Source organism: Channa argus, chromosome 5 (genome assembly GCF_033026475.1).
Source record: "Channa argus isolate prfri chromosome 5, Channa argus male v1.0, whole genome shotgun sequence".
Classification (NCBI taxonomy): Eukaryota; Metazoa; Chordata; class Actinopteri; order Anabantiformes; family Channidae; genus Channa; species Channa argus.
This window is the reverse complement of record NC_090201.1, coordinates 12,318,821-12,331,816: the sequence shown is the minus strand read 5'-3', so window position 1 is coordinate 12,331,816 and position 12,996 is coordinate 12,318,821. Positions and strand designations below refer to the sequence as shown.

At 33.8% G+C, this 12,996-nt stretch overlaps 2 protein-coding genes across 5 annotated transcripts; one reads left to right on the top strand and one right to left on the bottom strand.

Annotated features, from left to right (window-relative positions):
• Positions 1-312: 312 nt before the first annotated feature.
• Positions 313-2,790, top strand: LOC137127019 (protein S100-B-like). Its single transcript, XM_067503307.1, has 3 exons — positions 313-1,900; positions 1,990-2,133; positions 2,632-2,790. The coding sequence occupies exons 1-3, from the start codon at positions 1,895-1,897 to the stop codon at positions 2,785-2,787; spliced, it is 306 nt and encodes a 101-aa protein (XP_067359408.1). The 5' UTR covers positions 313-1,894; the 3' UTR covers positions 2,788-2,790.
• Positions 2,791-2,835: 45 nt separating this feature from the next.
• Positions 2,836-11,277, bottom strand: LOC137127017 (peroxisomal succinyl-coenzyme A thioesterase-like). Of its 4 annotated transcripts, none has more exons than XM_067503301.1 (11): positions 11,119-11,277; positions 9,949-10,158; positions 9,680-9,779; positions 5,821-6,011; positions 5,559-5,734; positions 4,835-4,951; positions 4,651-4,742; positions 4,254-4,347; positions 4,067-4,147; positions 3,691-3,826; positions 2,836-3,531 (listed from the first exon to the last, which is right to left on the bottom strand). In XM_067503301.1, exons 1-11 carry the CDS (start codon positions 11,177-11,179, stop codon positions 3,431-3,433), a joined length of 1,359 nt encoding a protein of 452 aa, XP_067359402.1. In that variant the 5' UTR covers positions 11,180-11,277; the 3' UTR covers positions 2,836-3,430. The 4 variants fall into 4 exon arrangements, with proteins under 4 accessions (XP_067359402.1, XP_067359405.1, XP_067359403.1 ...); XM_067503304.1 differs by having other exon boundaries at positions 4,651-4,763; positions 11,119-11,194; XM_067503302.1 differs by lacking the exon at positions 11,119-11,277 and adding an exon at positions 10,295-11,110 and having other exon boundaries at positions 4,651-4,763.
• Positions 11,278-12,996: the final 1,719 nt, after the last annotated feature.

Here is a 12,996-nt window from a genome sequence, read left to right as displayed (position 1 = left end):
GGTAAGTTGTACAAGGAGCGGACAACAGGAAGTAGATCCAAAATGTATGCTTCACTGTTGGGAAATGTATGTCTCACGTATTCAGTAGAAAACTTAAGAAATATTGCATACATCCTAAATAAGGAACACTACACATCAACAGGAAATGATTTTCAGTTGTCGCTGATGACGTCACTGTATGCATATTAAGTACATAAAGTATTGTGCATTTTACAGAATAAAATGTTAAACATTGTTCAAAGCTTGAAACAATTGTGTGTAGATTTTAGAACGTACAAGCATTTATTTTAATCAATTCCCCTCTTGTTTTCATAAAACTTGTTTTCATAAAACAAGATTATTTAGACTATTTAGAAAAATCAAAGCTTCTCTTGTCATGTGCACAAATCCATAAAATTGATATCACTGGAAAGAATAAGTTGTTTAAGGCTTCAGCACTGTAGCTTACATGGCTACTGAAATGCAGAGGAAAAACCCCTCCCTGACACACCGCGATATAGCTAAATGCATTTTATCCATTGCCTGATGTGCAGAACTGCACCAAAACATACTGATTCATAAAAACTGAGATACTGTAGTGGATAAACAATAAAGTAAGATTACGGGTTGTTAGCAAAATGTATGGAAAATGTATAATTTAAAACAATTAAATACAAGAATGATATCTAAATCTGAAATCTGTATAACATGACTCCTCAGTTTGTAGTCCAAAAACCTACAAGGGTGGGCAATGTCAGGAAATATATTTCTAACCCACACTTACTGGGAATATAATAACTATGTTTAGTAATTACACCCCAGTAATCACATCTAGAGACTATAAGAGAACAAACAGCTTTTTTTCGGTTTGCTTCTGCAGATAACACTGTTATGTTGCAAGGCTTTCATTGATAGAGGATCATACATTGGATGATATAAACCATTCACATGTCAGAGGAATCTTGTAGAAGCTATATGTCCTCACCAAGCAGTTGATTTTGTGTGTTTTTGTATGTTCTTTTGATTGTTTTATGTTTTACTGTCCTAAGGGCAGGAAAATCACATGTGCAGCTCAAATGTGTGTGTGCATGTGTCACGGCAGTGAGATACTGAATAGGAACTTTCAATGATTTTAGTTTTATTTTTTATCCTCATCAGAAAGTTTTTTTAGTTTTTAGTTTATTTTACTTTTTCAATTTCTCCCTACAAATACAATAAAAAAAACAAATACTTGTTTACACATTTACAAACATCAATTTCTCATACAGGTTTTTTTTTTAACATTTATGTGTAAGTACTGGCTTTAAAAGTTAATATTATTTAATTTCATCAACTCATATATTGACACTTGTTTGAGCCCATAGAATTAAAATATATTGTTGCCGGCATTGCTTTCTGTATGTTTTCTGCATTTTTTTATTTTGCCAATTGTTTTTTATTTGCCCATAGCTACATTAGTAGATAGTATCTGAACAAATCACGAATACACTGAACTTTACTGGGCTGTTGACATAGACGATGTGCTTAATACTCAGTTTACTTACATGCGCATGTGCGCACGTGCACACACATACACACTCTCACACACACACATACAGAAAATCAGGTCAAGCGTAAAGAATGAGATTTGAAGAAAAGGAGAAAAAATTTTAATTAGATGTTAATTAGACGCATGCACACACGCAACAAATTGGAGAAACATGATCATAGACAAACGACACATTTTGTACAAATGGCTTTTGGTCTACGCCCTGGCCACAACCATCCATTAGTTGTGCATTACGTAGTGGATGGCAGATGACTGGCCAGGGTATGGTTGATCAATACATTTTAGTGTTCACAGTAAACTGGGAGAGGCAGTCAAGATCAGTCGCACTTACTGCAGGATTCTTACAAGACAAAGGAGCTTCTTAAAATGGAGGTAGGAAAGAAGTAATTTTTGAGTTTGTTTTAGATATAATAATAACTTTGAATGACAAGTTACTAATGCATGTTCTTGGTTTGTTGCAGGCCTCAAAGGAAAATATGTCAGAACTGGAGAGTGGCATGGTCACCATCATTAAAGTGTTTCACAAATACTCGGGTCATAAGTGCAACCTGAGGAAAACAGAGCTTAAAGCACTTATCAACAATGAGATGGGCAATTTTATAAAGGTAGGTTATAGTGAAAAAATTGTCATGTTTATGGCAGCAGTAGTGCTTAACAATACAATCACCTAAAGATAATGGACTTTAGGATTTGTGTCTTTGAGGCAACATTAACTAAAATTAAAATATGTATTGCAGTAAATTTAATACTTGGATACTGTAGAGATATGGATGGCGGTTGGTCTAGCAGTCATACCAGTTGAACACTGATCAATAAATAATATGACAATTTTTTGATGGATTCACATTAAATTCACATGCACATTCTAATGCATTTTATCATCACAGTAAAGCAAAAAAAATAAATTTGTTTTTTCTTTTGTCTCAGATACATGTTATCAAAATGTCATGTTTAAATGTTGGGATAAAGAGGGAAAACCTCCTCTCTTGTGACCTTTAGTCCAAAATGTAAAACTTTGACCTAACCCCATGTATCTCTTTGTTGTTTGGAGTAAATTTTTGGTATTGTATAATTTCCTTGCATTCAATTTTCCCACTGAACAGAAAATCCAAGAGAATGAAACTCTGGATCTGCTCTTTGCAGACCTCGACCAGAACGGAGACCTGGAAATTGACTTTAAGGAGTTCATCGCCCTCATTGCCATGGTCACCTCAGCATGCCACGAACTCTTCGTCCCAAACTACCACTATAATAAATAGTTTGCATCTGAACTCATAATGAATAAAGGATTAGTCCATAAACAGAAAGATTTTCATATTGCCTGTTTAATGTTTTAAGCTTGTTGAAATATAATGAAGACACATGAAAATCTCTGCAATACTACAACATGAACACACTAATGAAAAGCATCTGAATGAAACTAATACAATGCAGCTTCCAGCCTTATCAACTTTCAGCCAAGAAAAGTAACAGGATCAACATTTGTGATCTTGACTTTGTTCTGTAAAGTGCCTTGAGATGACTTTGTGGTGAATTGACGAAAAAAAAAAACTGATCTGTGTGACATGTAACATGTCTATAGACATGAAAAATAATTTTTTTAATTATCTTATAGTAACTACTTGAACTACATTGTGACCTGAACCAGGGTGACCAGTACAGATAATAGCTGGATAGATGTTAAAGTACCTTAAAGTATGTTAAAGTATGTTTTCTTCTCTTTGGTGGAGTAGATTCCTAAACTGCTCTCAGCAGCTACCCCCTGTGGAGAATCTGTAGACTGCTGAAAATGAACTAATCTAAAAACTGCACATTCTCTGCTGTTTGCATGCACAGCTCTCTCTCAGGCAGATGTATGTCACAGTCACATTTATGATCAGGTGTTTTCACTTCACCACAGATTTATCCTCTTAGGTTTCTTTCCAAAAAATCCAGGATCTTCTTCCAGGCATCTTCCTGGGCAGCAGCATGGGGTGCGAGTTGACCTCCCCACAGAGCAATGACTGCAGGAAAGGAAACTGAATTTCAGTAATATTACTTTGCATTATAGATTGTTTATGTTATTATCTATGTATGTTGAACGAACAGGGCTCTAGTTTGACAAGAAGTACAAAATAGGATCTGGCTGAAGGAAAAAAAGGCAGCTGTGGGACATAGCTCACATTTTTGTGGTTTGATGCTCCAGAGGGACATTCTTGAAGTTGGCATGTGAGGCGGTTCGATAAGGTGACCAGCACCAGGGTACGACAAACGAGTGAAAAGCTCAGATTTACCTGCAGCCCTTAGAGTCTTCTCAATCTGATGACAATAAGTCACACTCAAAATAACAATTCTCCCACAGCTACTTACCGTAGAATACAAGAATATCTATTAAAATTTACAGCTAAAGTGAATGTGGCCTTGAGCAAATACCTTTTGAATTAAAGCTGTCCTAAGCTGGAATTATTCTATATCACATGTACCATAACAGTATTAACTATATTTCACCAGTAATATTCTATTAATTCTATTTTGAAAAAATAAAATCAGACGACCTACCAGGTTTGCATTCTCTAGGCTTGACATGCTCAGATCATCTTCACCCAGTATGTACAATAATGGGCAGGTGATATTCTCTATCTATTTAAAAAAGAAACAAACAAACAAAACATCATATAAAGATATTATGTGTCCCATGTAATTTTTATGCTAGTAGGGTATCGGGATCGAGAGTCTTTTACATCACCTTTACAATGTAGTCAGAAAAAAAGTTATCAGGCAGGAAGACATCTTTGAAACTGACATAGCCTTGATCATCATACTTCCAATGTTTTTTCTCGCTAAAAAGACAAGTTGACAGAGAAACCTACAACTCAGTTTACCTTCAATTTCTTTACCCTTTGTTGAAATGGTGGAAAATACTGTTAATGGTCAGTGATATACAATTCTTGCGGGATTTTCCATTTCATATACTATTTACTCTACCGGTCAGGCAATCTTTGTTTGATCAAGTGGTATTAGATTTAATCAAAAGAAAACTTTAAAAAAATGTTTTAATCAAATGAAACTAAAACAAGAACAGAGTTATCACATACACCAAGTATTGTACAAGGTATTACACTCTGTCAGTATTTAAAATTAACCTTTCAAGTTGTTCAGTCCGGCCATCTGGAGCTGAAAGTCTGCTTGTACTTCCCATTGGGCCATTGATACAAATCAAACAGGAGATAAAATCCTGGAGAGGACGATATAAGAACTTAAAAAAAAATGACAATTAACTTTATACTGCTTAGTGCTGATTGGACAAAAAAAGTCTTTCTGACACACTTTGAGGTCACTCTGAGTAGCAAGTTGAAGGGTCACATAGACTCCATACGACAGACCGATGATCCCAATTCTGTCAGCACACACGTGATGATGATCTTGAAGCAAGCGGAAAGCTGACTGTCCAAAAACAACAAATAGAATATTTTAGAGACATTAATACATTTCTATACATTCAAGTAAAGAGGTTTTAGGTGATACACTCATGTGCCATAAACGTACTTACAAGCTAATTTATAATTTTTCAGTTTTTAGGTTCAAACTGTCAAAAAGGTGATAATTATAGAGGTCAAAGTGGGTAGTGGAGACGTACTGGAGTGCATAATAAGAAGCGGTGGTTCTAATGTTTTGGCCACCTTATTCATTTTAAATCGGGTGGTACATTGGACATAATAGGTTTAGGGTCAATTTTCCATCTCCCTATATGCAGTTTTAATGTAAGTTGATGCAAACGTAACCCTAAACCTAAATACGTAATGTTGCATATTCAGCTTATATAAATGTTCTCTCGTCTTCAGAAGTAACAAAAATGATCAAGCAGTGTATATAAAAAATGTTGCTTCCCTCATTTGAATTCATTTTTGATGAAAAAACATTTGTAATATCGAATTGTGTATGAAAAATGATGGTTCCCACTTCCAAATAAGGGGGCCCTAACTTTTGGACATTACTTTACATGCAACTGGTGGAAAGTGCAGAATAATGTAATGTCTGCATGTGCTCTTACCTTGAAATATGAATAACCAACATTGATGCGATTGTGTGGACCAGGTAATTCTTTGTGCCCTATGTAGGCAAGGGCCAAACTGGCATAGCCTCTGGATGCTAACAGGGCAGATCGATATTCCACCAGTCCTCCGCCCATTCCCCATAGGTCCAGTATGGCTGGAAACGGGCCTGGTCCTACAGGAAATTAGTACAGGAGATGCTGTTGAGTGGACACATCAGTCTTAAAATTTGTTACTGAATGCTTCAAATTATCTCCTCACCGGGGGGTAAGAATAACGTCCCTACAAGTCCATTATGACGAATATCTATTCTCCTCACACCTGGTGCCATGTACCAGCGCTCATTCGTTGCAACAGCCAGCTTAGTGTTGTGAACCTCACTGGGTGAAACATGGCCCTCCAGTAAAGATATGTGCACTGTGTATGGATGTGCAACATTTTTTTTCCTCAATCTGTAAAAATTAGTTCAGTTCAGTCAGAAAACTGTCATCAACCACGTTATTGCAATAACAAGAATTTAGGTTTAATGTGTATCTCTGTCAATGAACTTGAACAACGAACAAACATTATTGCATATTGAATTGCCAATTGCAAAATAAATTACCGTATATATAAAAAGATCAAAAATCTAAAAAAATACCAAAATAATTAAGTAAGTTAGTAAAGCAGGCTTAGTTGGAAACCAAGGTGGGCAGGGTATACTTCAAAACCAGTATTTAGCTCTGATCTAGAGCAACGTGTTACTACTATGATGAAAATACAACTGAGCTAGTTTTTAATCTATGTTAGACTGAGATGGAGAATAAAAAATTACAATACTACTTGATATATCCAGTTTAATGAATTGAATAATGACCAATGACTATTGGGTAATTTCACATAACTTAGTTAATAATGCTTCTAAGTGAAAAACGTAGCATCTTCTCTAATTGGTGATTTTATAATTTATGAGTCTTTCCTCAACCCAGTATGAAAATTCAATAGCAACCTTTTGGACAATGAAAATTTGTGTAAAGAAGTTAAAAAACGGGTTGAGGAACTATTTGATTTAGAAAACTTATGATTAAATGGGAATGATTTTAATTCAAAGTTAGACAGGTGACAGACCCTTCTAAAGAACAGCATAAAGAGCGAAACATTATTGAGGACATTAACAAGCAGTATTGTAAAGATAAATTATCACTGTAGTAACATATAAATTTAAACAATTCAATCCCAGTTGAAAAATATATGAAAATTTCTTTAATTCTTTTTTAAAATTTCTTTTTGGTTTAGATTAAAGAAATAAGAGGTATTTTACCTCATATTACTAAAATAATTATTACTAAAGATCAAGATAAAATGAATGAGGAAAAACCTTTCCCCCAAACTTTATTAAAAAAATAAATAGGGAATTATAAAAAATAGATGCAAATACAGAAGACTTTACTTACTTTAATACTGAAAACCTATTAAGATTAACTTCCATTAGATAATTGGAAATAGATTAACCTATTATGTAATGATTATTGACAAATGTCTTTGCAAACTGACTAAACAAGGGCTTAAAGTGACTAGTTGACTATTGTCAATTCGCTTTTATAATGCAATCAATTATACATAATCATAGCAGGCTGATGTTGTATATGCTTCATCATTAAAAGCTAACCAAAACCAAGAGTTTGGTGTTATTCCTAGACTTCTACAAAGTGTTTGATAATGTTGAATGTTTTTCTTTTAACCCAAAACCTTGTGTTGTGGAGTACATTTTTCCAATACAATTATGATGGTTTACACTGACGCCTATTTTTTGGCTACAAAGGAATCTTCAACAAGGGTGTCCAATTTTCCCAAGATTATTTATTTTGACTACACAATTATTAGCAGTGCTTATTATTAATAATGCTAAATTTTAAAGTATTACAATTAGTCAGTTAGGATTTAAAATGTGTCCGTTTGGTGAAGACACATTCATTTCTTTAACAATATAAATCTGTGGTAGCTATAGCCACCTGTATAATATCAATATTGTCACAAGCATCAGGACTATCCCTTGACATTAAAAAAACGAGAATTACCCCTTATTCATACATGCACCGATGCTGCTATTGGTTTAAGAAGACGATATCGTCTAACTAATCTATTCTCATATGTATCTCCTTATAATTAAAAAACTCGGCTATTTTCCAATTGTTATTGTATTAGATTTTGTGTTAGATGGTTAATAAATATCAAAGATTAGTTTTTGGCAATTTTAAAGTCCTATCTTCAAAAAACGACAGTTTAGATTGGTATATAATTCCTTTATTTAGTTATTTATTTATTTATTTATTACAAACGCAGTATTTTATTGAAACTACTACAACCTACCGGAAAGTAAAGAAGAAGTCAAAATAAATGTGGCAATTGAATGTGAAGAGGGGGGGAATCATTACATTTATTAAAGTACAACGTGGACAACACAATTATATAGCGTTAAAATAATGAATTATGAAAATGTATATTCTTTGTTGTTTGGAAATACAACATTTAGCAGAAAATCTAGTACAAATGATCACATAGTTTAGGTTTATTTTACATTGAAAATATAGTTTGACCTCATAAGTTTTCTTTCCGGTTCCATCACTGCAACTTCCGTGTTGTTAACTGTAACGTTGCATATATTGTTAACTAGGTAAATCACTAGTCGCTCTATTACAGCAAGGTTCTGTTTAGTAGACGGCGAGCTTTTAAAATAGTAGACAGACGAAGGGATTATCGTGAATATGGCACATTGACACCTTTCTAATCAAGTTGTCAGGTCTGTATCGACTGCATGAGTTTGATCAAAACTGAAAATAACTATGCTGTCTGTTAACAGGCTGTTTGTTATACCTGCATATCTTGAAAGGACTGCAGAACAGGCCAGTTCAGCACCCGGACTCTTCTCCTTTGAAGCCATGCTGTTGTGATGGATGCAGTATGTGGTTTAGCATTGCTGATAATAAACTGGAGGGTCCCTCTACTCTTTAGTCTGCAGGATATGGCATGTATGGTTTCCCAAAAAAATTTTGGAAACCATTTTTGGGAACTTTGATTTATCTGACCAACAGTTTTCCTTTTTGCTTCTGACCTTTTTAAATGAGCTTTGGCCTAGAGAACACGGTGGCATTTCTGGATCGTGTTCACATATGGCTTCTTCTTAGCATCATGCAGCTTTAACTGACATTTGTGGATTGTACAGCGAACTGTGTTCACAGACATTGATTTGTGGAAGTGTTCCTGAGCCCATGCAGTGATGTTCTGTTTTTAATGCAGTGCCACTTAAGGGCCCGAAGATCACACGCATCCTTAGGCTTTCTCCCTTGAGCACAGAGATTCTTCCGGATTCTCTCAATCTTTTGATGATATTATATACTGTAGATGGTTGAATCTTTAAATCCATCACAATTTTACATTGAGGAACATTTTTCTGAAATATTCCACAGTTTTGAGATACAGTTTGTCATTGGTGAACCTCTGCCCTTCTTTACATTTAAGAGGATCTGCCTCTCTGAAATGCTCCTTTTATACCCAGTCCTGTTGCCCATTAACCTAATTAGTTGTCAAATGCTCCTACATTTTTGGTGGTAATTACTTTTCCAGCCTTTTGTTGCCCCTGTTCCAACTTTTTTGAGATGTGTTGCTGCCATCAAATTCAAAATGAGCTAATATTTTCCAAGAAATGGTAAAATGTCTCAGTTTGATCTGATATGTTGTTTATGTTCCATTGTGAATAAAAGATAGGCTGATGAGATTTGCAATCCATTCTTCCATTCTGTTTTATTAATGTTTTACATATCACCATGATATATGTTTTATGCATATATCTATATCATATATCATGCATATATCTGTATCATATATCATGGCTGTAGATCAGTTGGTAAGGCAGTTGACCACTGACCACAGGGTCAGTGGTTCAATCCCCGGCTACATGTCAAAGTGTCATTGGGCAAGACACTGAACCCCAAGTTGCTCCTGGTGGGTCAGGTGAGCACCTTGCATGGCAGCCACTGCCATTGGTGTATGAATGGATGAATGGGAATCAACATTGTAAAGCGCTTTGGATAAAAGCGCTATATAAGCAACTATTAACCATTTACTTGTTTTCATCAATTACCTTAAACCCTCTCTTCCCCCAGGAGCTGGCTGCAGTCCCCAGAAGAGTCCCATTGGTTCACAACCTAAATATGAGCCCCCGACTGAATGATCTCTGGCTACTGTTAGAGGCAAAAAAGTTTGAAAACATTTCTAGAAGTTGCAGTATTTATTCAACGTATATGTTTTGCTAGGAGTTAAAAAAAACTTCAAAAAGGAAAAAAAAAATACATATAACTACTGTATTTAAAACTGTGAATATAAGGTGCTACAATACTCAGTGTGACTCACAGTTCACAGTGCCATCTGAGTTAGTATAATAATTGGCGAATGCCTCCCACAGGTCTCCATCCTCACTTTGCAGTCTTGAACACACTGTAACTGGACAGTGTGGTGGCAGGAAATGACCTTTAATGCTAGTTTGTTCATCCATGAGGACACGAACTGGAGCAACTGTTAATAGGGGAGCTGGTTTACAGCTGCTCCTCCAACGAACTGGACCTGTAGGTAGAAAACAAATGTACTATTGGACTTTGTAGGATGAAAACAATTTGACAGTTTTCTTTGATGTAATTGCAGTAGATCATGAGACATAGTTGAAACATTTAAAACCACCGTGTGGTCCTCGACCTATTACCTATATTCAGAGCCCAGTTGCGCACTTACAAACAAACAAAAAAAAGAGGAATACATAACATTCTTTAGTGGAAGGTTACAAAGTTTATTCTGTTGTAGTAAAGCAGGGTACATGTGGGCTAGTCATAATTAATTAATGTATTTAATAATTTTTGAAAAACAAAAAGTTGTTTTTATTAATTTACATCTTTAACACCATAGACTACATGTAAAATTAATTGTCCCTTCAGTAAAAATAGGTTTCAGTTTTCTGTTCTGCATTATACTGTTAATGTTTTCTTCAAGAAGTAAAGATATTAGAAGAAATGATTATTCCAGTCAATAACACATATGCAAACATGCAAGGAAATATTTTGTTTTGAGCTGGTTATCTACATATTCTGATGTTTTATTGTGAAGACAAAAATATGATTTGCTTTTACTTTTTGTTTTTTATAAAATACCACATTTTTACTACATTTAAAATTAAGTTAAATGAAATTGTTATGAGAAACCATATAAGACAGTTTTTATTTAAGTAGAAGAGTTTTAAATGTAACTTATGTAGGTGTATAATGTATTCAATAAATTAAAAAACATTTAAAAAACAAACTTAAAACCCTAATTCTAATAATTTTACAATAAAACAACAATAAAAACATACATCACTAAAATACTTTCAATAGATATCAATAAAGAATTAATTTCATATAATTGATTTGGTCACAAATATCACAAGTGGACCATCAATAAGCAGTATTTAATAGCTAATTTATTCAGAGCTGGAGCAGATTTTACAAGCTATCTAAGAGACCCAACATAACAAATGACAAGAAATAGTCTTACCCATTGGAAAATTTAAACTTGCCAGTTTCCTGGTTAAACTGAAGCATGGTATCATCTTCATTTCTATAAACTGGTGTATTCTCACAGTGATATGGCGTTTCTGCTGACCCTGTGAACAGAAATGAGCATAAACAATTAGTAAGGTTGCATTTAATGAAATAGAGTTGCTCTGCCCAAGTTAAATATTAAACCGTACAACTGTTCCAAGGGCAGAGATGGAATTGCAACATGTCATTTTATTAAGGTACAATTCTCTGTCAATGAACTTGAACAACGAACAAACATTATTGCATATTGAATTGCCAATTGCAAAATAAATTACCGTATATATAAAAAGATCAAAAATCTAAAAAAATACCAAAATAATTAAGTAAGTTAGTAAAGCAGGCTTAGTTGGAAACCAAGGTGGGCAGGGTATACTTCAAAACCAGTATTTAGCTCTGATCTAGAGCAACGTGTTACTACTATGATGAAAATACAACTGAGCTAGTTTTTAATCTATGTTAGACTGAGATGGAGAATAAAAAAATTACAATACTACTTGATATATCCAGTTTAATGAATTGAATAATGACCAATGACTATTGGGTAATTTCACATAACTTAGTTAATAATGCTTCTAAGTGAAAAACGTAGCATCTTCTCTAATTGGTGATTTTATAATTTATGAGTCTTTCCTCAACCCAGTATGAAAATTCAATAGCAACCTTTTGGACAATGAAAATTTGTGTAAAGAAGTTAAAAAACGGGTTGAGGAACTATTTGATTTAGAAAACTTATGATTAAATGGGAATGATTTTAATTCAAAGTTAGACAGGTGACAGACCCTTCTAAAGAACAGCATAAAGAGCGAAACATTATTGAGGACATTAACAAGCAGTATTGTAAAGATAAATTATCACTGTAGTAACATATAAATTTAAACAATTCAATCCCAGTTGAAAAATATATGAAAATTTCTTTAATTCTTTTTTAAAATTTCTTTTTGGTTTAGATTAAAGAAATAAGAGGTATTTTACCTCATATTACTAAAATAATTATTACTAAAGATCAAGATAAAATGAATGAGGAAAAACCTTTCCCCCAAACTTTATTAAAAAAATAAATAGGGAATTATAAAAAATAGATGCAAATACAGAAGACTTTACTTACTTTAATACTGAAAACCTATTAAGATTAACTTCCATTAGATAATTGGAAATAGATTAACCTATTATGTAATGATTATTGACAAATGTCTTTGCAAACTGACTAAACAAGGGCTTAAAGTGACTAGTTGACTATTGTCAATTCGCTTTTATAATGCAATCAATTATACATAATCATAGCAGGCTGATGTTGTATATGCTTCATCATTAAAAGCTAACCAAAACCAAGAGTTTGGTGTTATTCCTAGACTTCTACAAAGTGTTTGATAATGTTGAATGTTTTTCTTTTAACCCAAAACCTTGTGTTGTGGAGTACATTTTTCCAATACAATTATGATGGTTTACACTGACGCCTATTTTTTGGCTACAAAGGAATCTTCAACAAGGGTGTCCAATTTTCCCAAGATTATTTATTTTGACTACACAATTATTAGCAGTGCTTATTATTAATAATGCTAAATTTTAAAGTATTACAATTAGTCAGTTAGGATTTAAAATGTGTCCGTTTGGTGAAGACACATTCATTTCTTTAACAATATAAATCTGTGGTAGCTATAGCCACCTGTATAATATCAATATTGTCACAAGCATCAGGACTATCCCTTGACATTAAAAAAACGAGAATTACCCCTTATTCATACATGCACCGATGCTGCTATTGGTTTAAGAAGACGATATCGTCTAACTAATCTATTCTCATATGTATCTCCTTATAATTAAAAAACTCGGC

What these genes read in the sequence shown, in the direction of transcription:
- LOC137127019 (XM_067503307.1), top strand. An exon ending in AGATGGGCAATTTTATAAAG is followed by an intron (nt 2,134 to 2,631) that starts GTAGGTTATAGT and finishes CCCACTGAACAG; the next exon opens with AAAATCCAAGAGAATGAAAC.
- LOC137127017 (XM_067503304.1), bottom strand. Translation starts at nt 11,179, where the DNA reads ATGAAGATGATACCATGCTTCAGTTTAACCAGGAAACTGGCAAGTTTA. An exon ending in AAGTTTAAATTTTCCAATGG is followed by an intron (nt 10,159 to 11,118) that starts GTAAGACTATTT and finishes TTCTACCTACAG; the next exon opens with GTCCAGTTCGTTGGAGGAGC. An exon ending in TTTCTGACTACATTGTAAAG is followed by an intron (nt 4,148 to 4,253) that starts GTGATGTAAAAG and finishes TTTTTTAAATAG; the next exon opens with ATAGAGAATATCACCTGCCC.